Source organism: Vipera ursinii, assembly GCF_947247035.1.
Source record: "Vipera ursinii genome assembly, chromosome: 6".
In the NCBI taxonomy this organism is placed as follows: Eukaryota; Metazoa; Chordata; class Lepidosauria; order Squamata; family Viperidae; genus Vipera; species Vipera ursinii.
In genome coordinates, this window is record NC_139515.1 from 3,980,655 (window position 1) to 4,008,633 (window position 27,979).

The window sequence follows — 27,979 nt, forward strand, 5'->3', positions numbered from 1 at the left end:
AGCCAACCCCATCAGCGCTCCAGGCGGCTTCCCGAGCCTCTCCCCGCGGCCCCCGCCGGCGCTTTCTCAACCGGGCGCCGGAGCCCCGAAGGAAGGAGGAGCCCGCCTGCCGAGATCCGGGCTCCGCGCCGCTGGAGGGGCAGCCAGCCAGACGCCGGCTCCTCGCAAGGCCTGCGCAGAAGCCCGGCCGCCTTGCCCGACGGAGCTCCGCCTCGCGCGCCCAGCCTGCCCCGCTCCTCTCCACGCCGCCCGGCCCGGCAAGGCCTTCCCGTCCCCGGCCCGGCTCAGAGGCGGCCGAGCGAGCCCGCCCTCCGCGCCTCGGGCCCGGTAAGCGCGCCTGGCGGGCGCCGCGGGAGCCGGCCGGGAAAAGGACGCGGCGCCGCTGCTCCGGACGGGCCTCTCCGCCTCCCCAGGCCTCGGCGGAGCAGCCCTGACCCGCGGCCGGCGCCTGGAGAAGGGCGACGGGGGGGGTTTCTGGGGAAGCGGGGTGCTTTCAGCCGCCCTGTTCCCCGGTGGTGCTGGGTCTCCGGACGGAGGAAGAGCCGCGGATTTTGCGCCTTGAGTTTTAATTCCCTTGCGAGTCTCTCTGTCTCGGCTCTCTTCCGCCCCCCCCCCCATCTGTCTGTCTCACTGTATCCATCCATCATTTATCCAGGTAGCCATAGATTTAGATTTAGATTTTGATTTTATTAGATTTACATACCGCCCTTTCCAGAAGGACTCAGGGCGGTTGACAGGGCATTTTAAAATCATACCAGTAACCTGCCTATTTCTTCTGTCTATCTATTTATCTCTGTCATCTATCTCTACCGTGACACTACCTATGTCTCTCATCTATCTATCCGCCATCTATCCATGTATTTATCTCTCATCTATCCGTCTGTCTCTACCATCTATCTCTATCTATCTCTCATGTATCTATCTATAGATATCTATCTGTCTATATAATCTGTCTGTCTATCCATGTATTTATCTGTCATCTATCCATCTATCTATATCTCTCATCTATCTACCATCTATCTATCCATGTATTTATCTGTCATCTATCCATCTATCTCTACCATCTATCTATCTATATCTATCTCTCATGTATCTATCTATAGATATCTATCTCTATCTATCTATTTATCTCTATATAATGTATCTATCCATGTATTTCATCTATCCATCTATCTATACCTATATCTATATATCTCTATAATTTGTCTATCTATGTGTCTATATCTATCTCTATAATCTATCTGTCTGTCTTATCTCTCTCTCTCTCTCTCTCTCTCTCTCTCTATCATCTATCTATCTAATCTGTGTATCCATGTATTTATCTCTCATCTATCCATCTATCTATATCTATGTGTCTATATCTATCTCTATAATCTATCTGTCTGTCTTATCTATATCTATCTATCTCTGTCTGTCTGTCTGTCTGTCTGTCTATCTATCTATCTATCTATCTATCTATCTATCTATCTATCTATCATCTATCTATCTATTCCTCCTAGTCAAGGAAGACTGCATCTGCAGTTTTTTTAAACCTCTGTCTACCCCAGGTGTTCATACCTATCAAAACTCAAAGGTAAAAGCAGGTGGGTGAAGGTGTTCTGGTGTTGAAGACTATTTGTGACCCATGTTTTAGGGCTGGTGTTGGAAGATGGGGTTGTGACTAATGGTTTCTGGTCTTCTTCAGAGTCCTTGGCTGTGTGTGCAGAGCAGAGGAAGGAGCCTCGCTGTGGCCTTGAGCCTCAGAAAGTGAGTTTGCCGGATTTTGTCTCCTGGGTGCTGCCTGGTCTGGCTTTTGCTTGCTGGCCCCTTCTTGTGTCGAAAGGGAAGGTTTTTTTAGGAAGGAAAAAACTTTACAGGTTGGAAGAGTACAGCCCAAATACATTTTTGAAGTGTGACCTCTGTCTAAATTGGGTTATGAAATACTTCTAGAATGTCCGTCTGGCAATAGATTTTATAATTGAACTAACTTAAGAAGTTTTAGGAACGCAAGTGAAAGTGTTTACCGTACATTATTTTCACACTATTCAACTACAGCCGTATGAAGGAGGAATGCGGTGACTGAAAATCCCAGTGCACTCCACAACTTGTCAGAAATAAAGCCTCATTGATTCAGAAGTCTTAACTTACACATAAATGTGTGTATGGATACAGTATAAGCATAATGTTCATTTTGGAACTAAGCAAATGTGTTAACGGGCAGCATGTAATGACATAAAATGCACTTTGTCTAAATCATTGTCTTTTAGGGGGATACACACACGTACAGACACACACTACACATATACATACACACAGGTGTGTGTATATGTATACGCACACTACATACATATATACACAGGTGTGTGTATATGTGTGTATACACATGTATGTATACACATGTACATGTATATACACGCATACACGTGTGTGTAAATATACACACACATACGGTACATATACATATATATATATAGACATACATATATATACACACACACACACACATATATATATATATGTTTTCTGAGGTTTTCGCGGGTGTTTGTATGTGGATCTTTGGTCATTCGGGTTTTTCCCCACATAGAATTGAAGGTGTAAGAGCAACGTTTCGACGAAATCTCATCCGTCATCTGATGGATGAGATTTCGTCGAAACGTTGCTCTTACACCTTCAATTCTACGTGGGGAAAAACCCGAATGACCAAAGATCCATATATATATATATATATATATATATATATATATATATATATATATATATATATATATATATATATATATATATACACATACATATACATATACACACACATACATACATACACACACACACACACACATATATATATATATATATACACACATACATATATATATATATATACACACACACACACATATGTATATATATACATATACACACACACACACACACACACCTCTATATATGTATGTATACACACGCAGGTCCAATTATAGCAAAATCGTAAGAAATAAACTAAATAGTTGCCTTCTCCCCTTCTGCAGGACTTGTTGCTCCATCTGAATGCTCTAACCATGGAAGCGCCGGAGCTAGAAAACCTAGGCAGGAAGCGGGCCCTGCCGGAAGGCGATCAGGATGAGGTGGACGACGTTAAAAGGCCAAAGTTCTCCGAAGAAGCCCTGACGGAAAGGGACAATCCTGACCAGGTGGCTGAAGCTGGCCTGGAACAGCCCCTCAGCCCTTTGGTAGAGGAATCCAAAGGAGACGCCATCTTGAACGAAGGAAGTCCGGGCCAAGAAGATGAGAACGAATTGGTAGAAAGCGACGGGGAACGAGAGCCGGAGAAATTTGCAGATTTGATGAAACACGGCCTGATGGAGCAGGATGTTGGCATCCAGAAATTTGCTAGCTCACATCAGGGCTTTTTAGGAATATTAAAAGAGAGGTAATACCGAACGAGTGGATCTGACAAGCGTGCCATTATAGATAGCCCTTCGCTTAGGATACCAGCTGGGACCAGAGTTTCCCTTAAGGGGGTTGTGCCCAATTTTACAGCCTCTTTTGTCACAATTGTTAAGCGAATCCCCACCCTCGTGGTCGTTAAGTGAATTTGGCTCTCCCCCCCCATCATTGACTTTTGCTAGTCCGAACCGTACTTGGGAAGGTTGCAAATGGCGATCAGGTGACACACACACCCCAAGACACTGAACCCATTGTAAATGCAGGCAGTCCTCGACTTACGATCGCAGTTCAGCCCAATATTTCTGTTGCTAAGCAAGACGAGTTAAATGAGTTTTGCCCCATTTTACGACCTTTCTTGTCAGTGAATCAGAGCAGTGGTTAAGTTAGCAACAGGGTTGTTAAACGAATCTGGCTCCCCCCCCCCGTTGACTTTGCTTTTCAGAAGGTCGCAAAAGGGGGGGTCTCGTGATCCCCCCCCCTCGTTGACACTGCGACCGTCACAAATACGAGTCAGTTGCCAAGCCCCTGAATTCTGATCACGTATCCGTGGAGATGCTGCAACGGTTAGAAGTGTGAAAAACGGTGAAAGTCACTTTTTCCTAGTGCCGTTGTGACTTTGAACGATCACTGTTGTAAATCGAGGACTTCCTGCATATGCTCCATTATCTTATTGTTGTAGCTTTTGGTTGTCCTATCGATGTATTCTTGTTAGGTTCCTTTCGCAGTTTATTTTATTGTTGTATTTTGCTTCTGTGCTATTTAGACAGAGTAGCCCCACGGTGAGGTAGGAGGCAAACAAATTGAACACAAATAAATAGTACCTCTTCTTCACCATCCTCTGCCGTAACTGCAAATGTGTGGAATGTCGACAAGTCTTTTGACAAGACGTACACGTGGCGTCTTCTGCACTGACCTGACCTGTCTTGTGTCTTCTGTTAGATACTCCGATTTTGTGGTTCACGAAATAGGAAAAGATGGAGCTGTCATTCATTTAGACGACTTCTCGGTGCCCGTAGATAAGGAGGTAAATTTTCTTTCCGTTGCTCCTGTAATAAAATAATCTTTAAACCCCAAAGTGGCTTTTTCTTTTTCTTTTCCAAAAGGCAACTGGACGTCCTTGGTTGTTTTTTCTTCGAAAACGTTTCGCTTCTCATCCAAGAAGCTTCTTCGGTTCAGAACTGAAGAAGCTTTTTGGGATGAGAAGCAAAATGTTTTCAAAGGGGGAAAAAAAGCAAGAAAGTCCAGTTGCCTTTTGTAAAAAGCTGAACTTTGGGGAGAAACCATGAGCTGGATGATTGAAAATCTCCATAAACATTTAAAAGTCCAGTCCAGGTCCTCAATTTACGACCACAATTGAGCCGCAAATATTATATATATATATATATATATATATATATATATATATATATATATATATATATATATATATATATATTTGTGTAAATTACTAACAAAGAATTAAAGGGAAATCATTTGTTAGTAATTTACACAAATATAGGAATTGTCCGGTGTGACTACTGCCTGTTCGATAGCCTTCAAGATAGGCTGAAAACAGGAAATAAAGATTTGCCCCATGTTTGGGGCCTAGCAAGGTAATCTAAAGAGTTAACATTTGAAACATATATATATATATATATATATATATATATATATATATATATATATATATATATATATATATATATATATATAATATATATATATATATAACACATATATATATAACACATATATATATATATATATATATATATATATAATATTATTTACAATTCATAGGTGCTTGGCAAACAACGTGTTGTCCATTTGTTTTACTTAATAATATACACATTAAATTCCTAATCTCTACCCCGTTTCTCCAGCATTTGAGCCACAAATTTCTGTTGCTAAGAAAAACAGTTAAGTAAATTTTACCCCATTTACAACCTATCTTGACACAGTTGCTAGTGAATCACTGCGGTTGTTAAGTTAGTAACCTAGTTGTTAAGTGCCACTGTAATTTCAAATGGTCACTAAACGAATTGTTAAGTTGAGGACTCCCCGTATTAAAACCTGCATTAAAGAAACATTCACGTTTGTTCTTTGTTTGCCGTGTTTTCACATGTAACTTCCAGGATCCTCCCGAAGAGATCTACACGGTGTTATCAGCGGAAGAGAAACAGCGTCTGGAAGACCTTCAGCTTTTTAAAAACAAAGAAAGTAGTGTTTCCATTGAGGTACGCTTCAAAATATCGTCTCTGTTCCGATTAATTCAGGCAAAAAACCGTACAGTCAACGGAAATAATCTAGAAGGGGATTTTCTGCGAAACTACATACGCAGACATGAGTCACGGAATTGATGCAAAACTTGCAGGTGTGAGTTTTGCACGATATATTAGGTATTAAGCCTGTAAGCAGTATTTATTAGGAAGTACACTGAATTTTGGCCTTTGAAATACAAGTCACAGTAAGGCACTTTGTTCCTTCTGTTACAAGACTTACAAAATGGATTTTCTGTTTTTGAGGCTGGGGGAAAGATAGGAGAGTGGGCGGTTTTTAATCATTCTTTTACATACATACACATATACACATATACATACATCATGTATGTATGTGTATAAAAGTTTTTTATAGTCACAAATGCTTCATATTTTATCAGCAACATATTGTCTGGGTTCCAACATTTAACTTACTAATACATGTTAAATTCCTTTCTCTCTACCTCATTTTTCTAGCCATTGATAAAAGGTATCCCATGTTCTAAAATAAACTGAATCTTCTTTCTCTTTCATTTTCAATGTCAAATCTATCCATTTCTGCACAGTCTGAAATTTTTTTTTTAATTAACTCTTCCTCCGTTGGTAAATCTTCATTTTTCCAGTGTTGAGCGAATACAATTCTTGCTGCAGTTAATCCATGTAAAATTAGCTATGTACGCTCTGTCTCATATTTTCCTACAATTATGCCGAACGAAACTAATTCTGGCTTAAAATCTATATGTTTTTTAGTCATTTTCTTGTTTTGAATCATTCTGCTTATGAACGAAATTGAGTTGAAATGGTTTTGAATTTAGGTACCATTTCGGATTGTAGAAAAAGAGAGAGATTGTTCTGACAAAACTATTGGGGTATTTTTTTTAAGCTTCCTTATACGCAACAAACCTGTCACCAAGAAAGTTTCCCTCTGACGTTCTCCTAACTATTTTTTAATGCATTCGGAATTTGTTTATTTACTGCTTTATTCTTTGATCCATTCAATTTCTATAGCCACCCATCTCACTCAATCATTCTGGGTGGTTTACAGTTCAAAAAATGTACTTAAAATCCTACGACCGTTTGAAAGCAATTAAAAATGTCCAAATGGCTGCTTGTGTATATTTAATCCAAATTAAATATACACAGCGCCCGAGGTACTTTGCTCAATTAGCGCTACAGCTATGCAGCCCAGAATTACCTGTATAATGAAAGACATTCAATTGGTGAGCAGTGAAATGTAAATAAAACGTATTTTTTTCTTAACTGGGAAGTTGCTCCAGCCTGAGGTTTCAGAATTTGGACAAAGCCAAAACGAACCAGGGTGAGGAGGGAAAAAGCTGTTGTACATTTCCTTCCTCCCTTAAAAGCTTCCAATAAGCCAGTTTGATGTAGGGGTTAAGGCACCAGGCTACAAAGAGGGAGACCATGAGTTCAAGTCCCACCTTAGTCATGTAAGGCAGTGGGTGACTGGGCCAATCACCAGGAGACTGAGAGTTCTAGTCCCGCCTTAAGCACGAAAGCCAGCTGGGTGACTTTGGGCCAATCACCAGGAGACTGAGAGTTCTAGTCCCGCCTTAAGCACGAAAGCCAGCTGGGTGACTTTGGGCCAATCACCAGGAGACTGAGAGTTCTAGTCCCGCCTTAGGCACGAAAGCCAGCTGGGTGACTTTGGGCCAATCACCAGGAGACTGAGAGTTCTAGTTCCGCTTTAAGCACGAAAGCCAGCTGGGTGACTTTGGGCCAATCACCAGGAGACTGAGAGTTCTAGTCCCGCCTTAGGCACGAAAGCCAGCTGGGTGACTTTGGGCCAATCACCAGGAGACTGAGAGTTCTAGTCCTGCCTTAAGTACAAAAGCCAGCTGGGTGACTTTGGGCCAATCACCAGGAGACTGAGAGTTCTAGTCCCGCCTTAGGCACGAAAGCCAGCTGGGTGACTTTGGGCCAATCACCAGGAGACTGAGAGTTCTAGTCCCGCCTTAGGCACGAAAGCCGGCTGGGTGACTTTGGGCCAATCACCAGGAGACTGAGAGTTCTAGTCCTGCCTTAAGCATGAAAGCCAGCTGGGTGACCTGGGGGTCAGTCAGTTTTTCAGTCCAACCCACCTCACAGGATCGTTGTGGGGAAACGAAGAGGAGGAAGAGGAATATCCTATGCTCACCGTCTTGAGTTGTTTGTAAAAAATCAATAAAATTCCATTCAGTTTATAAGCTCCCCCTTGCTTCTTCTGCTTAGGGACACATGGTGTAACTAGAGTATTTACTTGTTCTTGTTGTTGTTGTTGTTGTGTTGCTGCGTAGGTTATTGAAGACACTAAAGAAAAAAGGACAATCATACACCAGGCTGTAAAATCTTTATTTCCAGGATTAGAGACCAAAACAGAGACCCAGGATGGAAAAAAGTGCATTGTTGCTTACCATGCAGCTGGGAAAAAATCCCTTGCAAGTGAGTTTTATGGCTGCCATTATTTAAAACAAAAGTGGGAGTGTCTAATTGGTGAATCCTAATTATTTTGGACTGCCTTCCAAAGAAGTTGAGTAGAGGCTTCAGACCTCGCGCCAACTCAGCCGAACTAGAATTCAAGTTACTGTGACTCTTAAAACCTAGCTGCCACTTTATATTTCAGGCTCCTGCAGCTGCAAGTAGTTCTCGACTTAACGACTGTTCGTTTAGTGGCCATTTTTCACGTGTATGACCCTTGCAGCATCATCTGATCAAAATTCAGATACTTGGCAACTCGCACGTATTAATGACAGTTGCAGCATCCCGGGTGGGGGTGGGGGTGGGGGGTGTCAGGTGATCCCCTTTTATGACCTTCCAAAGTCAAGGGGGAAGCCAGATTTAGATCCGTTACAACTTTAACCGATCCCTAAGCGGCAAGCCGTAAGTCGAGGACTTCCTGCGTTGTCACAGTCGGTACGAAGCAAAGTCGGCAGGATTTGAAACTTTCATCAAAATGACAAAGGCAGCGTCGTGTAGCCGTGACGTAAACTGGGCTGCTTTTTTGGTTTTAACCTAGGGGTGACATCATCAGGGGCAACATCTGGCATCGTCACTGCAACACTGCCTTTATCATTTGCCCACCCGCCCGCCCCTGCTTGCCATCTAAAACAGTGTTTCTCAACCTAACTCCCAGAATTCTCCAGCCACCATGGCTGGAGGATTCTGGGAGTTGAAGTCCATTCATCTTTGAGAAATACTGAGAAATGCTGGTCTAAAAGATACGATGGAAACACACAAAAAAGGGGGGGGAGAGAGGGGGATTAGAAATATGGAGGAGATATACTAAAGCCTCAGTTCTTAAACATCAGTCCATATTTTGATGGGAGAGGAAGCAGTTGAAACAGTTAGCAGAAAGCTGAATGGGTGTTGGTAAGCCAAGCACCGAGAAATAAAAGGCCATTTTAATTTGCTGTCAATCTCTCTGCTTCGGGAGCAGGATGTTTTACAAGCCACCCTTCCAATTCTTTAAAGAGAAAAGATGTCTCAGCACAATAATATATCATGATTTTGCTGAGTCACATTTTTTGGGGGGCGGGGGGGGATTTTTTTCCGGATTTGGATGGCTTGTTGTTAATTTATTACGGGCATCACTGTTTAATTACTTTTTAATAGTTTTTAATTTTTATATCTTGTTTTTATTATGTATTGCCCTGTTCACCGCCCTGAGTCCTTCGGGAGAAGGGCGGTATACAAATTAAATAAATAAATAAATAAATAAATAAATAAATAAATAAATAAATAAATAAATAAATTGAACTTTCCAGCAAACCGGTCAATAACTTTCTCTCAGGCTGCTTAACCAGGATAATCTTCAGCGACGGCCCAACAACGGCTATCCCCAAAATAGCAGCTATCTTAGTTTACAACGGCTTTGGTGCTAGAAATTAGAACAATAATCACTTTCTATCCCATCCATCATACTTGCCCTGCTTTAAAAACGTAGCCTCTAGCGCCTTCCACCAAATCAGTTACGTCACCTAATTCATAGAATTTCCCGAAATATAAATTTATCTCGGGGGCAAATGTAATTGTGTCTTGCATAGCATATATAATAAGCTGTGTCTGCATGCATTTGCATGGAGCATGCACGCTTACGGATGGGAAACTAAATCTTAAAATCATGCCCTCCATCTTCCGTGGCTCAGCCGTAGGAGAGAAATGCATGGGTCAGCTTTTGGGGATGTGACGTTGTAAAATGTAAGGGCCCCCAGACTACTCCTACATTTTTCCCCTGTGTTCATAAACAAGATCTCAATACTTGGGATTAAATAGGCTGTCTCTGTTTCGAACTGAAATTCTGCATTACGTCCCCGGAACGCTTAAATCTTTGAGCATGTCCAGTTTAGCAGTGAAATAGAGGTGACCGGATTGCCTCCTAATATTTGAGGCTATCACGGAGAAACGGAGACCGACCGATTCTCCAAAGCACCTGAGGGCAGGCCAAGAAATAACTCAGGGAAGCTTATCGAGGAGAGAACCAACCCAGAACTAAGGAGAAATTTCCTGCCTGTTGGAACAATTAACCAGTGGAACTACTTGCCTCCGGAAGTTGTGGCTTGCTCCATCACCGGAGGTTTTCAAGAAGAGACTGGACAGCCATTTGTCCAGAATGACAAATAGGGTTTCCTACCTGAGCAGGGGGTTGGACTAGATGACCTCCGAGGTCCCCTCCAACTCTCGTTATTCTGTAACGCCCTCAGTGTTCTTTGTTGCGTGTTTAGCCGAAATTGTCCATCCCTCCCCTGTGCCCTTGCATGTTTCATCGTGTAGCTGTCCGCACAGCTAATCGGCCACCACATTAACTGTTGAATGCTCCAGCCATCTACAGCGTACAAACCATAAAGTTGCATGTTTCCATCTGAAACTCTTCAGTAGCCGAAGAGAAGTCAAATGAAACTTTGCTCTTTTGTGCTCTTTATCCTATGCCTGTGATCAGAGGCCAGAACGTCAACAGGTAAGGGATGCGGGCGTTGCATCTGAGCCGAAAATGAAATGCCACTCAAATTAATGCTAATTTAGAGAAGTTAAAATAGTTGAAGGATTTGAAGAATCCTTCAACTATTTAACTTCCAACACTGGAAGTTTTTAAGAAGAGACTGGACAGCCATTTGCCTGCAATGGTCTAGGGTTTCCTGCCTGAGCAGGGGGTTGGTCTAGATGACCTCCAAGGTCCCTTCCAACTATTTTTATTATTATTATTATTATTATTATTATTATTATTATTATTATTATTATTATACTTTTATTCATAAAACAAACAGTCAACTGAACACTCAAATGTTATTATTATTATTATTATTATTATTATTATTATTATTATTGTTGTTGTTGTTGTTGTTGTTGTTGTTATTATATAAATGTACGTGCAGTCCAGGACTTCCCCCTTCCATTCAGAAGTAAACCTTTTCATTCTTAATTTTCATTTAGGTACGTGTATGTTAGTTAAACAAAGGTAAGAAAACAGCTGCAGCTTAGGAATTAAATTGGAACTAAGATTTATATGTAATAAATAGCATCCTTGGGATGAATGTATACAGTTCTTTAATAATAAGAATGCTGACCTTTCACAAGGCAACTACTGAAAAATAATTGGGAATCAAAAGGCCAGGGACTTCCACTATCTCTTTTACAGAACGTAGTGGTAAATTCTTCATCATTTTAATACAATATATATATATTATAATAACGTATATTGTTTTCAGTTTAAAATGTCTAATCTATATACTTGGAAGGACAGAAGTTGAGAAGTGCCTCGTGGGCGCATTTACATCAAAGTCCATGGCGCAAACAACATCCATATTTAAACAGTAGTTTCACAGCGTTGACACCTGAGCTTTCAATGTGCTTTAGGTAATAATCAAATTATAGCAAGGAAAATGAATGACGCTTAAGCAGAATTTCTGCTGCCCCATCTGATAATCTGTTGCCATCTCTTACCATATAATTTGGCTCCTATTTCGAGGCACTTTAATTCAGGAGACTTTATTTCATGTTAATTAAGGGAGAAGTAATTGTTAGCTCACAGGCAGTATCAAATAATGGTTTGGCACATTAAGCATAATGTCCAGGCTAGCTCATTTGCTTCTCCTGTTGGAAGAGCCGCTGGAGAGCGACGGATCTAAAGGAGTTCAGTGCCACATCGTAGTTTGATATTGTGCCTGAATGGATCCCAGTCATTTGTGGAAAAAACCACCTGGTGAACGTCATAATTAACCTGAGGGGCTGAAAATGATCTTCTTGCATTCGGTCCCAATACAGTACATTAAAGAACTTTGCATCTCATTGGGTTACTGTAAGGTACATGGTGAGAGAGAGAGAGAGAGAGAGAGAGAGAGAGAGAGAGAGAGAGAGAGAGAGATGATAGATAGATAGATAGATAGATAGATAGATAGATAGATAGATAAAGAATTTGAAAAATGGCTTTATCCAAAATTATTATACTAGTAGTGATTATTTTGGCGTACCTCCTTATATCATTGCTTTTGAACATGCTACAAGTTGTCTTTTACACTCTGGGGTCTTCCAAAATTGCTGGAACTATAATTCCCAATATTCCACCACCGCCAGGTTGCACAACTAGTGGTGGTATCCTTGGCCCGTAACTGGCTTGTTAGACGACTGTGTTTTATTGGGGGGGGGGGGGGCGGTTCATGTACAAATAATAAATTATACACTGATTATAAACCAAAAAAAAATTGCTGACAAATATCTCTTTTTTTGTCTGTGAGGCAAATGTCACCCCGAGCCCCCCCCCACCCATTTCAGGATTGCAGACGGCACCCCCAGGATTTGCAAACATCCTTTGTTAGAAAAGCATGGCGTTTTTTCACGCATTAACCTTTTGCGCCTTTCATATTTTATTTGCAAAAGATCCGAGGAAGCATTCCTGGCCCAAGTCTAGGGGAAATTATTGCCATTTTGTCTTATACAAAGAAAACAAGGATACCATGGACGCCATCAACCTGCTGTCCAAATATTTAAGGTGAGTAGTATTTGGGGAAGGGGAAAAAGAGACCCATTGGGAGGTATTTTTATTTATTACATTTATATGCCGCCCGTTTCTGTCCAACAATGCTGTCACGATCCTTGTTTGTAGCAGATGGTAGAAATGTCCTCCTTTAGAAGAATTTCCTCAAGGAACGTTGCAGGAGATTGAGGTTAAAATGCCTGTCTCTTTTATTTTTTAAAACGATACGGGACCTACGTATCAGTGTTTTGTTTTGTTTTAACTTCAGGACATACAGCTAGTCCTCATGACCACAGCGGAGCCCAACATTTCCAAGGCTAAGCGAGACCGTTGTTAAGTGAGATTTGCCCCATTTTACGACCATCCTTGCCACTGTTGTTAAATGAATCACTGCAGTGGTTTAACTTAGTAACGCGGTTGCTAAGCAAATCTGGCTTCCGCCATTGACTTTGCTTGTCAGAAGGTCACCCTTTGACTTCCACCGTCATAAATGTGAGCCAGTTGCCCAGCATCCAGATTTTGTTCACATAACCACGGCAATGCTGCCACGGTCACAACTGGAAAAGCAGTCATAAGTCAAAGATTGAATCACGGCGACTGGGCCTTGTTGCCACGTTTCAGCCTTTAGACACCTTTGGCCTGGTTGATTGAGTCTTCATGGACACACTTCTCAGTGCCACTGTAACGTCAAACAGCCACTAAATCAGGGGTCTTCAAACGTGGCCCTTTTATGACTTGTGGACTTCAACTCCCAGAATTCCTCAGGCAGCCATTTTGATGAAACTGCAGGCTTGGATCCAGACCAGGAGCCTTCAAATTTGGCCCTTTTATGACTGGTGGACTTCAACTCCCAGAATTCCTCAGTACATTTTGATGAAACTTCAGGCTTGGATCCAGACCAGAGGTCTTCAAACTTGGCCTTTTTATGACTGGTGGACTTCAACTCCCAGAATTCCCCAGCCAGCGTGCCTGACTGAGGAATTCTGGGAGTTGAAGTCCACCAGTCATCAAAGGGCCAAGTTGGAAGACCCCTGCACTAAATGAATGGTTGTAAGTGAAGGACAACAGGGATCAAATAAGCCATTGATATTTAAAGATGGATCCTTTTCTTAACCTTCGATAACTTTAAGGCGTGTGGACTTCAGTGCCCAGAATTTCCCCACCAGTTGGAAATCCGCCCGTTTTAAAATTGCCAAGATCGAGGAACGCAGTGTGTGCAATATGAAATGATACTTTAGGATTTTTTGTGTTCCCCCCCCCAAATGATTTATTCCAGCTAAACAGTTTCTTTTTTTTTTTCTTTAAAAGAGTTAAGCCGACCATATTTTCTTACATGGGAACCAAAGACAAAAGAGCTATTACCGTTCAAAAGATCGCCGTTCTGAAGTAAGTTAAAAAAAAAAGGATAATGTTGAATTAATCCGGTTCAAATATTGATTTTTTTTTCGACAGCGGGATCCAGGGCTGCAAATCCCTTGCAGATTTGATTGTGATAATTTAGTTGGCCCTTTGGGTTGCGTTCAGAAAGCACTGACGTGAGATGAAAGGAGAAAGAATTTCCCATTAGTAAATATATGTTGAAGAAACGTGTCAGGAATGGCTTCTAATGTTACTGAAGCTGAACAGTTTAGCATTTTAACTACGCGCAAGGGTGCGCCACATCTTTTGAATTGATCAGAGAGTCACCTGTGTCCGGTTTTATTTTTGCCGACGGTCCTGGACTTACGACTGTCGTAGAGCCAGACACTGACAATCGTTAAGTCGTGCCGATGGCTAAATGACTTGACACCTGACGGAGCCAACTGCATAACTTTTGCTGAGGTCCTTAAACAAATCGCCGTGACTTTTAAGCAGATCCGTCGTTAAGCTGAGGCTGCAACTGTTAAGCAAACTTGTTGCCTGCAATGGGTGGGGTTTGGGTCTTTTTTGGACAGAAATTGGATTATTATTATTTTTTTGCCAGTTACTGGCAAAAAAATAAAATAATAATCGTAAAACAAAGTCACAGGAGTGTAGGTCGGTTTTGCAATTGCTCAAAATGTCACCACGTCACCCCAGATTGTAAGTATCATCAGGTTGTAAGTATCCTTTTGAGGGGTCGGTCATGACTTTAAACAGTCACTAAGTAATCGAGGACTACCTGCATTAAGCTAAACTGGGTGAAAAAATAAGCAGTGTGTGTGTTTTAAGTACAGGGGTCTTCAAACGTGGCCCTTTGATGACTTGTGGACTTCAACTCCCAGAATTCCTCAGCCAGCGTGCACGCTGGCTGAGGAATTCTGGGAGTTTATTTATTTATTTATTTATTTATTTAATTTATATACCGCCCTTCTCTCAAGAGACTCAGGGCGGTTAACAGGGCAATACGTAAAAGACAAATACAAAAGTTAAAATTATTAAAACATGATTAAACAATGCCCATAGTACAAATAGTACAAATTTAAAATTAAAGTCATAATAACAAACCCACCCCATCCCATCAGGCCAGGCCCGCTTCCTTAAAGAGATGGGTTTTAAGGTCGCGCCGGAAGGAGCGGAGGTTGGGCGCCATCCGGAGCTCTACCGGAAGATGGTTCCATAAGTCCGGTGCACCCACAGAGAACGCTCTCCCCCTGGGGGCCACCAGTCGGCATTCTTTGACCGGCGGCACCCTGAGGAGGCCCTCTCTGTGGGAGCGTACTGGGCGGAGGGAAGTTGACGCCGGCTGCAGGTGCTCCCCAAGGTATTCTGGACCCATGCCATGGAGGGCTTTGTAGGTCATTACCAACACCTTGAACCTCACCCGGAAGACAACTGGCAACCAATGCAGCTCGCGGAGCAAAGGTGTAACACGGGAGTATCGGGAGACCCCCGACACAACTCTCGCGGCTGCATTCTGTGCCAGCTGGAGCCTCCGAGTGGTCTTCAAGGGTAGCCCCATGTAGAGAGCGTTGCAGTAATCAAGACGAGAGGTCACGAGCGCATGAGTGACCGTGCGCAAGGCATCCCGGTCTAGATAGGGCCGCAACTGGCGCACCAGGCGAACCTGGGCGAACGCCCCCCTAGTTACAGCTACAATATGATCTTCTAAAGAGAGCTGTGAATCTAGGAGGACTCCCAAGTTGCGAGCCCTATCTACAGGAGGTAATGACTCACCCCCCATAATGAGGGGTGGGATATCCTGAATATCCCGGGATGCCGGTACGCACAGCCACTCCGTCTTGTCGGGGTTGAGACGAAGCCTGTTCCTCCCCATCCAGACCCGGACCGCCTCCAGGCACCGGGACATCACGTCGAGGGCATCACTGGGGTGGTTTGGGGTCGAAATGAAAAGTTGGGTATCATCAGCATACTGATGATACCCAACTCCAAAACCACGAATGATCTCACCCAGCGGCTTCATGTAGATGTTGAACAGAAGGGGCGAGAGGACCGACCCCTGAGGGACTCCACAAGCGAGAGGCCTCGCGGTCGACCTCTGCCCCCCCCGTCAACACCGACTGCGAACGTCCCAGGAGATAGGAGGAGAACCACTGAAGAACCGTGCCTCCCACTCCCAATCCCCTGAGACGCCGCAGCAAGATACCATGGTCGATGGTATCGAAAGCCGCTGAGAGGTCTAATAGGACTAGAACAGAGGAGTATCCTCTGTCCCGAGCCCTCCAGAGATCATTCACCAGCGCGACCAATGCCGTCTCCGTGCTGTACCCAGGCCTGAAGCCCGATTGGTACGGGTCTAGATAATCCGCTTCATCCAGGACCAGAGGGAGCTGATGTGCCACCACACTCTCAACAACCTTCGCAAGGAAGCGAAGGTTGGAGACCGGACGAAAGTTATTCAAAACAGCCGGATCCAAGGTAGGCTTCTTGAGGAGAGGTCTCACCACCGCCTCCTTCAAGGCGGCGGGAAAACTGCCCTCACTCAAAGAAGCAGCTATAACCGCCTGGAACCAGCTTCGTGTCCCCTCCCGGGCTGCATAAACCAGCCAGGAAGGGCACAGGTCCAATAAACATGTGGTGGAGCTCAGCCTCCCCTTGAAGTCCACAAGTCATCAAAGGGCCACGTTTGAAGACCCCTGGTTTTAGTAGCTATACCGACATTTTGTTAAAATTGAGTTGTCCAGGAAAAATAACTCTTGCCTGGCCTTTCCTTCTTCCAGCAAATCTCAGGAGGAATTGGAGAGGCATAATTCCATTTTCACCAGCAGAATAATAAGAGTTGGCAGGGACCTTGGAGGTCTTCTAGCCCTACTCCCTGCTCAAGCAAGAGATCCTGTGCCATTTCAGACAAACAGCTGCCCAATCTCTTCTTAAAAGCCTCCAGGAACAAAAAAAAAACACCCCATAGCTGATGAAGTCTTGCTGTAATAAAACAGAAGCAGAATATTCCAATGTCTTCCTCACAGTCATGATACAGAAGAGGCAAAAAAACAAAACACTGAAGCTTAAGATCTATTACAGATCCTTCCACTTGTTTAATTTGGAGTAACTGATCTCTGGGGAAAAGTAATAGTTTTACCTATTAAAACTCTTTATTCTCTTGTTTTGTTTTGTTTTATAGAATCACCGCACAGAGACTAGCTCATTTAAATAAATGCTTAATGAACTGCAAGCTTGGCAACTTCAGTTACAAGAATCACCCCCTGAAATTGGGAGAATTGCAAGGAAACCATTTCACCGTGAGTCTTAGGTAACAATGCTGTGTTTCCCTGTTTATTAGAAGTCTCTAACCTGGGAAAGGTGGAATAAATCTCTTTAACTAGCCTTGGAATAGCTCTCGGTTGCACAGAGTAGAAATCCATTGGCATGAGAAAGGGCCCTAAAAAAGAATTTCCAGTTGTACTGATTCAACAAAATGCTTGGTTCATTTCATTTTTTTTCTGGAGAATAAATCAAACTAAATAAAGAGGATTAGCCTGGTAGCACCATCAAGGTTTTCACTTGACCCCTGTGTCAACATATATCCCAAATATATAAATATATTTATGCTTGGAATGGGTCCAGATTAATTGGTTAAACGTGAGATCCACAGAGCTTAGTGGACCTAAAAAGCAACCCACTAAATATTTTCCAGATGCAACCCCTTATTTTTAAAACACTCTGCGTTATTTTTCGATAAACCCACCATCTGTTTTAAGTTCAGCAACCTTGGTGTCCACATTGGTTAACTCTGACTCGATCTAAGTCATCAGGCTAAAGGAATGGCGTTTGTTTTAAGCTATTTCTCCCCGTTTCCCCCACGTGTCGTTTTTTATTTGTATTAGAAATATAACAGGGACCGATGGGGAAGTTCAGCAAGCTATGCAGTCCCTTAAGGAAATTGGATTTATTAATTATTATGGCATGCAGAGATTTGGAACCACGGCTATTCCTACATTCCAAGTGGGAAGGTGAGCTGCTTTGTTTTGTACACATGAACCTCTAGGCTCTGCAAGGTACATCTGATAAAAACCCAACAACATATAAGTAGGTCAGGAACTACTATTATTATAACACCTATAGCACAGGTAATCAATCAGCCAATCAAAATAGAGCTGGAAGGGACCTTGGAGGTCTTCTAGTCCAGCCCCCTACTCAAGCAGGAGAGCCTATACCATTTCAGACAAGTGACTATCCAATCTCTTCTTAAAAGCCTCCAGTGATGGAGCATCCACAACTTCTGGTGGCAAGCCGTTCCACTGGCTTAATTGTCCTCACCGTTAGGAGGTTTCTCCTTAATTCCAGGTTGCTTCTCTCGACTTACTGAATCCTTGACTTACGGCCAAAGTCGAGCCGAAAATTTCCCTTGCTAAGCCAGACAGTCCTTGAGTGAGTGTTGCCCCCATTTTCTTGCCACATTTGTTAAGTGAATCCTTGCACTTGTTAAGTTAGCAACGCGATTGTTCCAGTGGATCTGGCTTCCCCATTGACGCCTGACCGCAACTGTCGTAAATACATGCCAGTTTCCAAGCCTCTGAATTTTGATCACGTGACTATGGAAATGTTGCAAGGGTTGTAAGTGTGTAAAAACGGTCACGAGGCCCTTTTTTTTTCCTGTGTGTGGTAACTTCAAGTGGCCAGTAAATTAATGATTATAAGTTGAGGATTGCCTGTATTCTGTCAATAGGATGGCCGTAGAACCATAATCATAGTCTTATCATAGAACCACAAAATTTAGTAAAAAAAAAAAAACAACAACACTAGGCTTCCAGAACCTAACATGATTCTTGCATCCCCTTTTTGGGAAATAAATGCAGCCATAATTTTTGTATAAAAGGGAGTCGTACGGCTTCAGCACGCTGGATGAAATGCCAACCTACTGTGAATTCAGTTGTAACTTAACAAACTCACCCAATTTTCTGGGCTTACACAATATACTTAAATTAATCGTTGGTCTGCATGTGTGCCTTGCCCTAGGGCTGTTCGCTAACCTGTACTTCAGGGTTTCGTGTCGGCGTAAATTTTTTTAAAAGTAAGAATCGCAGATTAGATCTCTTCTGTTTGCTGGCTTTTGCGATAGCATAATGCGCCTCGAAGTGTTTTACTTTCGAACATACAGTACAGTCTGGGGAAAAAAAATTGTGTTTGGATTTTCAGAGCTATTCTGCAGAGCAACTGGAACGAAGCCATAGATTTGATACTCAAACCCCGTCCAGGAGGCAAGTATAATATTGGAAAAAAAGGATTCGAAGGAAGAGTAACAACCAGGTTTTTTTTTTTTTAAAAAAAGCTAGCTGTGATGTCCCTCGTCAATTAAAAAATCCTGCCTTTTTCCTGTCAAAATTGCTTACAGTCGAAAGAGGTTCCTTGGTAAAATGTCGAGAAGAATGGGCAAGAACGAAAGATCCCACCGCAGCCTTCAAAACGCTGCTTAACAAAAGATGCGTGGAAGGCCAACTATTATGGGGGCTTTCTAAATATGGACTGAAAAATATAGTGTCCGCATTTAACATGGTAAGTAAGTTTGTTTTTTCTGTTTTTCTTGTTACACCCAGATAAGCGTTAGTGGAGTTTTGAAGACTCTTTCTGCAGAGGCTGAGAAAACACCCAAGAATAGGCAGAAATGAAGACGTATTTACTCAGAAAGACTTTTATCATAGTTTGGTTTCCGAAATGAAATCTAGTTCTTTTAGATGGAGACTTAATGAGACGTTACCAAAAGGAGGACTAAAAGATTTTTTTAAAAAATAATAATAATTTAAATAAACTAAGGGTTTGGGATGCAGTTAAAACTTTGACTGGAGGTTATTTTATACAGCTACAATCTTAACCCATAACCTATACTGGTAATCCTCAATTTAAACCACAATGCAGCCCCAAATTTCTGTTGTTAAGGGAGACGTTTGTTAAGGGAGTTTGGCCCCATTTTACGACCTTTCTTGCCTCAGTTGTTAAGTGGATCACTGCACTTGATAAGCCAGTAACCCGGTTGTTAAGTCAACCCGGCTTCTCCATTGACTTTGCTTGTCAGAAGGTCGCAAAAGGGGATCACATGGCCTTGGGACACAGCGACCGTCGTAAGTATGAATCAGGTACTGTATTTTCCGGCGTATAAGATGACTGGGCGTATAAGACGACACCCCCCCCAACTTTTGAGATGATTTTCATGGGTTAAAAAGTCGTCTTATACGCCGGAAAATACGGTACCAAGCATCTGAATTTTGATCACGTGATCCTGGGGATGCTGGAAAGGTCCTAACTGTGAAAGACGTCATAAGTCCCTTTTTTTTCAGTGCCATTATAACTTTGAACATCACAAAATGAACTATTGTGAGTCAAGGACTACCTCAGTATAACTTCTTGAATTCCTCAGATCTTACAAAATGGACTATATATTTCCATCATAATGTGCACCATAGTATTATGTGCTCCTTTTACGTATTTTACTACTATTATCTATGCACTCTGTGCCATACGCTAAACAAATAAATACAACTTAGAGAGAAGAGAAAGTACAGGGTACTTTGGCTGAGGTAAAAAAGAAAAGAAGAACTAAATATTTAGCAAATATTATTGTGAATTCTCAAAACCTGGGTCTTTCCCGTAACTACATGTAAAATCTAACGAAAACATTGTATAGCCTTTGTTTGTTGTTGTTATACTGGGAAAGATATTCAGTCTGAGGAAAATTCAATTTGATACTCGGATTAGATTTTCTTCCGGAAATACACCGTTGTTCATGGTTACTAGAGAAGTGTTTATCTGTTGATGTGGCTTTTGTTTTATACATTCTTGCTGCATTCCTGTATTTGATTGCAGGTATTCTGTTTGATGCAGGACACCGATTTAAAACAAATGAAGAAATAAAAAGTGAAGTACATGCCGCAAATAATGGTGACGATCCTCTTCTGTTGCAGATAACAAGAAATTATCGTTTGATGTATATTCATAGCTACCAGAGTTACGTATGGAACAACATGGTGAGCAAAAGAATAGAAGAATATGGGCTGAGAGCCGTTCCAGGGGATCTGGTACTCAAAGGAGGTAAAATATTAACAAGGCTTCACGATGCAGATCGTGAAACCTTTCGCTGTTCTGCCGACCGTGTTCTTTTCCCTCTAATTTCCTTGGCAATAGCGCTGAAAGCTTCCTCTGACTTTATAAGGACTCAAATTTTGCAGCCTAGTCTGTTCGGGGGAGACTGGCCATTGAAAGTGTGTCAGGTGTGCTAATAGGCCTGTCGTTTAGCGAGACATTGTTCATCAAGGAGAGAAGCAATCAACTGTAGAACTAGGGAGAAATGTCCTGACGGTGAGAGTAATTAACCAGTGGAACGACCTGCCTCAAGAAGCGGTGAATGCTCCAACACTGGAGGTTTTGAAGAAGAGACTGGACAGCCATTTGTTTGAAATGGTCTAGGGCAGGATTAGGCCACCATGGCTCTTTTATGACTTGTGGACTTCAACTCCCAGAATTCCTCAGCATGGCTCAGCTTGGAAACCTTTCCCTTTTCCCTCAGCGTGGCTACCTCAGGAATTCTGGGAGTTGAAGTCCAGGAGTCATAAAAGAGCCAAGGTTGCCCACCCCTGGTATAGGGTTTCCTGCCTGAGCAGGGGGTTGGACTAGATGACCTCCAAGGTCCCTTCCAACTTTATTATTCCTATTATTATCATCATCATCATGGAACCTTGGTGGAGCAGTGGGCTAATGCCTCCTTAAGTAACACCAGCTGCCTGCAATTAGTGCAGGTTCGCATCCCACCAGACTCAAGGTTGACTCAGCCTTCCATCCTTCCGAGGTAGGTAAAATGAGGACCTAGATTGTTGGGGGCAATTAAGCTGACTTTGTAATAATGCCGCTTGGGGGTGTGTGTGAAAGCCCTAATAAGCAGGCATATACATAGAATGAAGGCTACTGCTAAGCTTGTAAGCCGCCCTGAGTCTTCGGAGAAGGGCGGGATATAAATGGAATTAAAATAAAATAAATAAATAAAATAAAATCATCATCATCGATCATTGCACAGTCAGCCAGATGTTCAGACTGGATTTGGCATTTCTGTCTACCTATCGAGTCCTTGCCAAGGACCTGGAATAGGCAGATGTGGATGTTGGATGGTATTACAGATCTCGTCGCAGGATGGAAGCAGTTCCTAGTAAGGCTGCCTTTTGCAATTGACTAATGGCGAATTTGTCAATGCTGATGATGGTATCCAAGTGGTGCTCCAGTTGTTTTGGGACAGTACCCGAGGCGCCTGTTACTATTGGTACCACCCTTGCTTGCCTTTGCCACAGTCTTTCTATTTGTAGGTCTTTGTATTTTGTTATCTTCTCCAGTTCTTTCTCGTCTATTCTGCTGTCTCCAGGCACTGCCACGTCCACTATCTAGACTTTTTTGTCTTTCTTATCGACAGTTGTTAAGTCTGGGGTGTTATGTTGCAAGTCCTTGTCTGTTTGTATTATTATTATTGTTTATTATTATTATTATTATTATTATTATTATTATTATTATTATTATTATTATTATTATTATTACGTTGCCCCATTTTATGACTTTCCCTGCCACAATGGTTAAATGAATCACCGCCTGTGTCAAGTTAGTAGCACGGCTTCTAAGCGAATCTGGCTTCCCCATTCCCTTCGCTTGTCAGAAGATTGCCAAAAAAAAGTGATCACTTGACGCCGGGAACGCTGCAACCGTCACAAATGACCTGCCATTTGCCAAGAGCCTGAATTTTGGATCACGTGACCATGGGGATGCTGCCAGGGTCATAGTTTTGAGAAGCTTTTTCAGTGCCGTTGTTCACTTTGGTCTCTAAATGAACTGTTACAAATCGAGGATTTCCTGTATTACAAGAAACTCACCGGACAGGCTGCCTTCCCTCGGGAATCGGTAGATAAGGCTTCGCTAGTCTGATCTGTGACGTTTTCCTCCCACGGTCTGATCCTGTTCTGACGTGCCTCTTTATTCCTCCTTCTCCTTTGATCAGCGGTTCCCACCACATCCTGCAAAGGTGGGTCAGAAGGAAAAGGGAGTTATTAGAAGGGTCAGGATGGAGCCACTGCCACAACCTGTCGGTCCGGTTCAGATGGCGCACAGGGAATCCACGGCAACGTTAATCCATACGTTGGGATTGTGTAAACAAGTAACTAGAACGAGGGCGGAAGGTTTCTGGCTCTGTTATTCAGGGTTAGCCAATCCGGACCAGTTCTTCATCCAGATTGTATTTGGCCTTCTTTCCCCCCCCCCCCAATTTTATTTAGTTTTATTCGTTCATAACACAAAATGTGAAAATACAAAAGGGGACAAGAGTAGAAAAAGGGGGGGGAAACAAAAAAAGGCGCGAAGAAGGGGAGGGAAGAAACGAAAAGCGTTGACTTCGTGACTCTGTTGCAGTAAAATCAGACATTAAAATCAAATCTCAGCTTTTTACATCTCTATACTAATAAGGCACTAGCCCAGGGGTAGGCAGCCTCGGCTCTTTTATGACTCATGGACTTCAACTCCCAGAATTCCTGAGTCAGCTACGCTGAGGGGAAAGGGAGAGGTTTCCAAGCTGAGCCATGCTGGCTGAGGAATTCTGGGAGTTGAAGTCCACGAGTCATCAAAGAGCCAAGGTTGCTTACCCCTCCCCTAGGCCTAGGCCGCTTTATGACTTGTGGACTTCAACTCCCAGAATTCCTGAGCCAGCCATGCTGAGGGAAAAGGGAGAGGTTTCCAAGCTGAGCCAGGCTGGCTGAGGAATTCTGGGAGTTGAAGTCCATGAGTCTTAAAAGAGCCAAGGTTGCTTACCCCTCCCCTAGGCCTAGGCCACTTTATGACTTGTGGACTTCAACTCCCAGAATTCCTGAGCCAGCCATGCTGAGGGGAAAGGGAGAGGTTTCCAAGCTGAGCCATGCTGGCTGAGGAATTCTGGGAGTTGAAGTCCACGAGTCATCAAAGAGCCAAGGTGGCCTACCCCTGGCCTAGTCTCTTCTTAACAACCTCCAGCGATGGAGCACCCACAACCTCTGGAGGCAAGTCGTCCCACTGGTTAATCGTTCTCCCTGTTAGGAAACTCCTCCTTTGCTCCAGGTTGCTTCTCTCCGTGGTTAGTTTCCATCCGTTGCTTCTCGCCTTGCCCTCGGGTGCTTTGCAGGGTAGGTCCACATCTTCCTCTCTGTCCCATTTCACAAACTGCCTATTTCAGCGGGATAAATGGGCTCGTTTCCTAGTAAGGAAAGAATAGTGTCCTCCCGCTAAGTTAAAAAACAAAGAGGAATGTTCACTGAGCGACTGGTGGGACCGGGTTTGCCCAGCATGATGCCCACTCTGCTGATGAAAAGGCACTGATTAAACACTGATTAAGCTATGCTGACTCAGGAATTCTGGGAGTTGAAGTCCATGAGTCATCAAAGAGCCGAGGTTGCCTACCCCTGCACTAGCCATTCCTGTATCGCAAATCAATCGGTAAAACCCGAAATCAGGATAGCATATTTTTTTTCCCCACCTCAAGCACAAAGCGCAGAAACGGTTTCCAAGCGTTCTCTTATCCGCACAGTCCATTTAGCCATTTCCATCAGATTTTGTAACCCTTCGTCCATGGTGTGAATCGAGGCATCCTTCCACTTTGGGGCACTGAGCAATCTTGCTGCCGTCACCGTCTATAAAATCAAGAGTTCCATTTTTTTTCCTCCAGTTCTCTTTCCATTAGATCCAGAAGGAAAGGGTTAGGATCTTCCTATTAAAAAAACAAAAAAAACCCCAACAACTTTGGCTTCTCTTAAAGGGGCTCTGTTTTTTTCTAGCTTTTGAAGGAGGTTTTTTTTTTTTAAAAAGGAAAAGGTTCGAAGGCTTGGGGAAAAAAATAATATACTATGAGAAAACTGCTCTTTTTGCTTTAAGGTACAGCTGTCCATATTGAAGAAGTGGATGTCGACAATTACACCATCCATGATGTTGTGATGCCACTGCCTGGTTTTGACGTGATTTATCCGAAACATAAAAGTAAGAGTTTTGCTCAAAAATATGTCCCAACGGGAGAAAATTTGCTCAAAAATATGTAACAACCCAACGGGAGAAAATAAAGGGATAAACCAATCGACAGTTCAAGTGTGGCATTCATAATCTTCAGTAGGGTGTATATTTTTTATTAACTTTCTCATTTATGGAAAAGCTTTGATTGACTTTATTTATTGTATTTATTTGCCCAAAATCTCCAATCCTTTCGCCGCGGCCTCAAAACTCTCCTTTTTCCACCAGGCTGACCTGGACTGACAGGCATTTTAATTAATTATATTTAGAATTTTTAATTTATTTTTTAGTTTTTAATTTTAATTTATTGCACAGATGTTTTTAATTTTATTTTTATCTTGATTTCTGTACTTATTATATGTTTTGTTGTTAGCCGCCCTGAGTCCTTTGGGAGATAGGGCGGGATATAAATCCCATCAATAAATAAATAAATAAATAATCAGATTTATATAGCCGCCTATCTCATGGAAAAATGACTCTGGGCTGCATGCAAAAATTCAAAATTGCGTTTTGTTTTACTAAATCTTGATTAATTCGGTGGATTTTGCAACTGTTATAAAACCTACCTACTGATTTTGGTAAATGAAAATGACAAAAAATTCATTTTTCAATATCGGCAGGTATTATAATAGTTGTAATCTTAACAAAAATAAAACTGAGAAAAGAGAGTATTTGTAGCTCAGGCTGAACTGTGGGGCCCTGGGTGCTCTCGGAGCTTGGTGGTTTTCTGGCAGACGTTTCATTACCATACCAGGTAACAGCATCAGCGGTGACGATGTCACCTAATTTGGTAATGAAACGTCTGCAAGAAAACAACCAAGCTCAGAGAGCACTAAGGCCCCCACAAAAATGAAACACAACTGGGGGCTAAAAAGATTGCAGTTCTGTGGTGGAAGGGAGATGCTTCAGCATGAATGTGGAGATAATATTTTTTAAAATGTGCGTATTATAGTTCAGCCTCCTTTTTTTTTTTACAGTTGGGGAAAGCTACAAGGAAATGCTAGCTAGTGACAACTTGGATATCAATAACATGAAGCACAAAATTCGAGACTACTCATTGTCTGGGGCTTACAGAAAGATTATTATTCGACCTCAGAGTGTGAACTGGTAAGTAAAAAAATACAGGAAAATCTTAATTTATTCAGGATTATATATGCATGTTCCTGTTTACTCGACCTCATTCTTTTTGCTTGGACATTTTTAGTGCGCTGAGGATTTTATTTCTTAGGCTAGGCATATGCAAACACTTGAGTTAAAACAGTTGGTGGGAAAGCGTCCTTAAATTTTCCCACTAAAGTCCCAAGTCCTGATAATTCTCTCTGTTCCCTGCTACCCTGTACAGATTGTCCTCAATTTACAACAGTTCATTTAGTGACTGAAGTTACAACAGCACTGACCTAGGACTGTTTTTCACACGATCATTGCCGTATCTCCATGGTCATACGATCAAAATTCACGCGCTTGGGAACATACTTATGACAGTTGCGGTGTCCCGGGATCATTTGATCCCCTTTTGCAACCTTCTGACAAGCAAAGTCGTTGGGAAAAGCCAAATTCGCTTAACAACTGTGTTACTACACTCAACTGTGCAGTGATCCATTTAACGACAGCGATACCCAAGGTTGCAAAATGGGGCAAACCTCACTTAACCTCTGTCTCACTTAGCAAAATAAACGTCGTGCTCCACTGTGCTCATCAGCCGAGGACTACTCTAACTCAAATGCAGGTTTTTCCTCCGCTGCTCGTTTTTTTAAATCTCCTTGTATTTTTACAAAAGGGAACTGATTGAATATGATGATCCTAAAATCCCGTTATTTGCCACTGACCTGGATAAACTGGAAGGAAAAATACCTGCTGCCCTTGCCAGAGGTAAATATTCAAATTAATTCAGCATGGGTTCCTGTTCAGGGGCTGGGAGAGTTTTAGAACGGTGCTGATCGTTAATGTTTTGATTTACTTGCGTCAGTAGGCAAATACAAGGCTCTGAAGATGGAGTTTTCCCTCCCGCCATCCGCTTATGCCACAATGGCGATTCGAGAAGTGCTAAAATTGGACACCAGCATCAAAAGTCAATCCCAGTTAAACACGGCCTGGCTTCGCTAATGCTTTCCAGGCACTGGATAAGGTTTTCAACCTGCAGTCCGTTTCTCCTTTACTCATTTTATCCTCTCCACATAATTTCTAATTGAGATGTATTTTTGTATTGGTTGAAAAAGTCGTTATTTCGGATTGGCTGTCAAAATTTTAATTTGCTTTTTTAAAACCGTCTGAACAAACACGGTGCTCCCAACAGCAGAATTCAAGCAGCCAACTGGCTTTGCTGGCTCGGAAACGTTTCCTTCTCTTACGGAAGTACGATGCAGATTAAAATTGCAAATGCTTCGTAATTCTGCAGTTCGGGAATCTTAAACGTAATAGGTTATTGAATGCGTATTGAATGCGTATCTGTACCCAGTGAGCAGATTCGTTTAGCCTTAAGAATGCTGATGGAGCCTGCTTTCACAACTACTCTGGGCAAAATGTTCACCTCTTTTCCAGCTGATTTGATTTGATTTGTGGCATTATTAAATATCTGTTTTTAAATAACATGCAGACTTGGAAAGACGCCAACACCCACTGACAGAAGTAGTATGTCAACACACATTTTATGGTTTTGTCTGTTGCTGGCAACAGATGAACTGGTAAACATAGGCACCTTGACCTAACTGGATTAAATACCCATTCTGAAGGTTGTGTGTCTGCATTTTATTTCTAAATACTTGCTTCCTTTTTGTATTTATGAATTTTTAACGGAAAGCTGTTACTGAGCTTTGCTCTTTTGGGGATCACAAATACGTAGGTTTTCTGGGGAAGGCTGGATTTAGGCGAAATGCTTGGTAAACTCACTTTCATCGAATATCCGACTACAGAGCAAAAACTGTTTTTTTTAAAAAAAAATAAACCAGAT

The 27,979-nt window shown here is 42.4% G+C and overlaps 2 protein-coding genes across 5 annotated transcripts; one reads left to right on the forward strand and one right to left on the reverse strand.

Annotated features, from left to right (window-relative positions):
• The first annotated feature begins 55 nt into the window (after nucleotides 1-55).
• On the forward strand, nucleotides 56-27,760 carry PUS7 (pseudouridine synthase 7). Of its 3 annotated transcripts, XM_083366216.1 has the most exons (18): nucleotides 64-327; nucleotides 1,685-1,746; nucleotides 2,035-2,135; nucleotides 3,006-3,406; nucleotides 4,363-4,447; nucleotides 5,538-5,639; nucleotides 7,955-8,099; nucleotides 12,528-12,639; nucleotides 13,933-14,010; nucleotides 17,165-17,293; nucleotides 17,868-17,993; nucleotides 19,180-19,241; nucleotides 19,376-19,536; nucleotides 20,940-21,066; nucleotides 24,904-25,005; nucleotides 26,010-26,139; nucleotides 26,810-26,901; nucleotides 26,999-27,760. In XM_083366216.1, exons 4-18 carry the CDS (start codon nucleotides 3,036-3,038, stop codon nucleotides 27,133-27,135), a joined length of 1,959 nt encoding a protein of 652 aa, XP_083222342.1. In that variant the 5' UTR covers nucleotides 64-327; nucleotides 1,685-1,746; nucleotides 2,035-2,135; nucleotides 3,006-3,035; the 3' UTR covers nucleotides 27,136-27,760. The 3 variants fall into 3 exon arrangements, with proteins under 3 accessions (XP_083222343.1, XP_083222342.1, XP_083222344.1); XM_083366217.1 differs by lacking the exon at nucleotides 2,035-2,135 and having other exon boundaries at nucleotides 56-327; XM_083366218.1 differs by lacking the exons at nucleotides 64-327; nucleotides 2,035-2,135 and adding an exon at nucleotides 1,505-1,583.
• On the reverse strand, nucleotides 4,186-24,891 carry LOC310642486 (uncharacterized protein). 2 transcript variants are annotated; one of them, XM_083366220.1, is made up of 6 exons: nucleotides 24,509-24,891; nucleotides 22,884-23,024; nucleotides 7,918-7,967; nucleotides 7,760-7,818; nucleotides 5,514-5,603; nucleotides 4,186-4,469 (listed from the first exon to the last, which is right to left on the reverse strand). In XM_083366220.1, exons 1-5 carry the CDS (start codon nucleotides 24,562-24,564, stop codon nucleotides 5,568-5,570), a joined length of 342 nt encoding a protein of 113 aa, XP_083222346.1. In that variant the 5' UTR covers nucleotides 24,565-24,891; the 3' UTR covers nucleotides 4,186-4,469; nucleotides 5,514-5,567. The 2 variants fall into 2 exon arrangements, 1 of the variants encoding a protein (XP_083222346.1); XR_014492914.1 differs by having other exon boundaries at nucleotides 7,816-7,967.
• Nucleotides 27,761-27,979: the final 219 nt, after the last annotated feature.

Bases quoted from the DNA above. Each gene is read 5' to 3' on its own strand.
- PUS7 (XM_083366217.1), top strand. From the start codon at position 3,036: ATGGAAGCGCCGGAGCTAGAAAACCTAGGCAGGAAGCGGGCCCTGCCG. The intron at 14,011-17,164 runs GTAAGTTAAAAA...TTTGTTTTATAG, and splicing joins CAAAAGATCGCCGTTCTGAA to AATCACCGCACAGAGACTAG. The intron at 17,994-19,179 runs GTGAGCTGCTTT...TTGGATTTTCAG, and splicing joins CCTACATTCCAAGTGGGAAG to AGCTATTCTGCAGAGCAACT.
- LOC310642486 (XM_083366220.1), bottom strand. From the start codon at position 24,564: ATGGACTGTGCGGATAAGAGAACGCTTGGAAACCGTTTCTGCGCTTTG. The intron at 23,025-24,508 runs GTGGGGAAAAAA...CCACCTTTGCAG, and splicing joins TTCTGCGCTTTGTGCTTGAG to GATGTGGTGGGAACCGCTGA. The intron at 7,968-22,883 runs GTGAGTTTCTTG...TTTTTTCTTTAG, and splicing joins GAGGGAAGGCAGCCTGTCCG to TGTCTTCAATAACCTACGCA.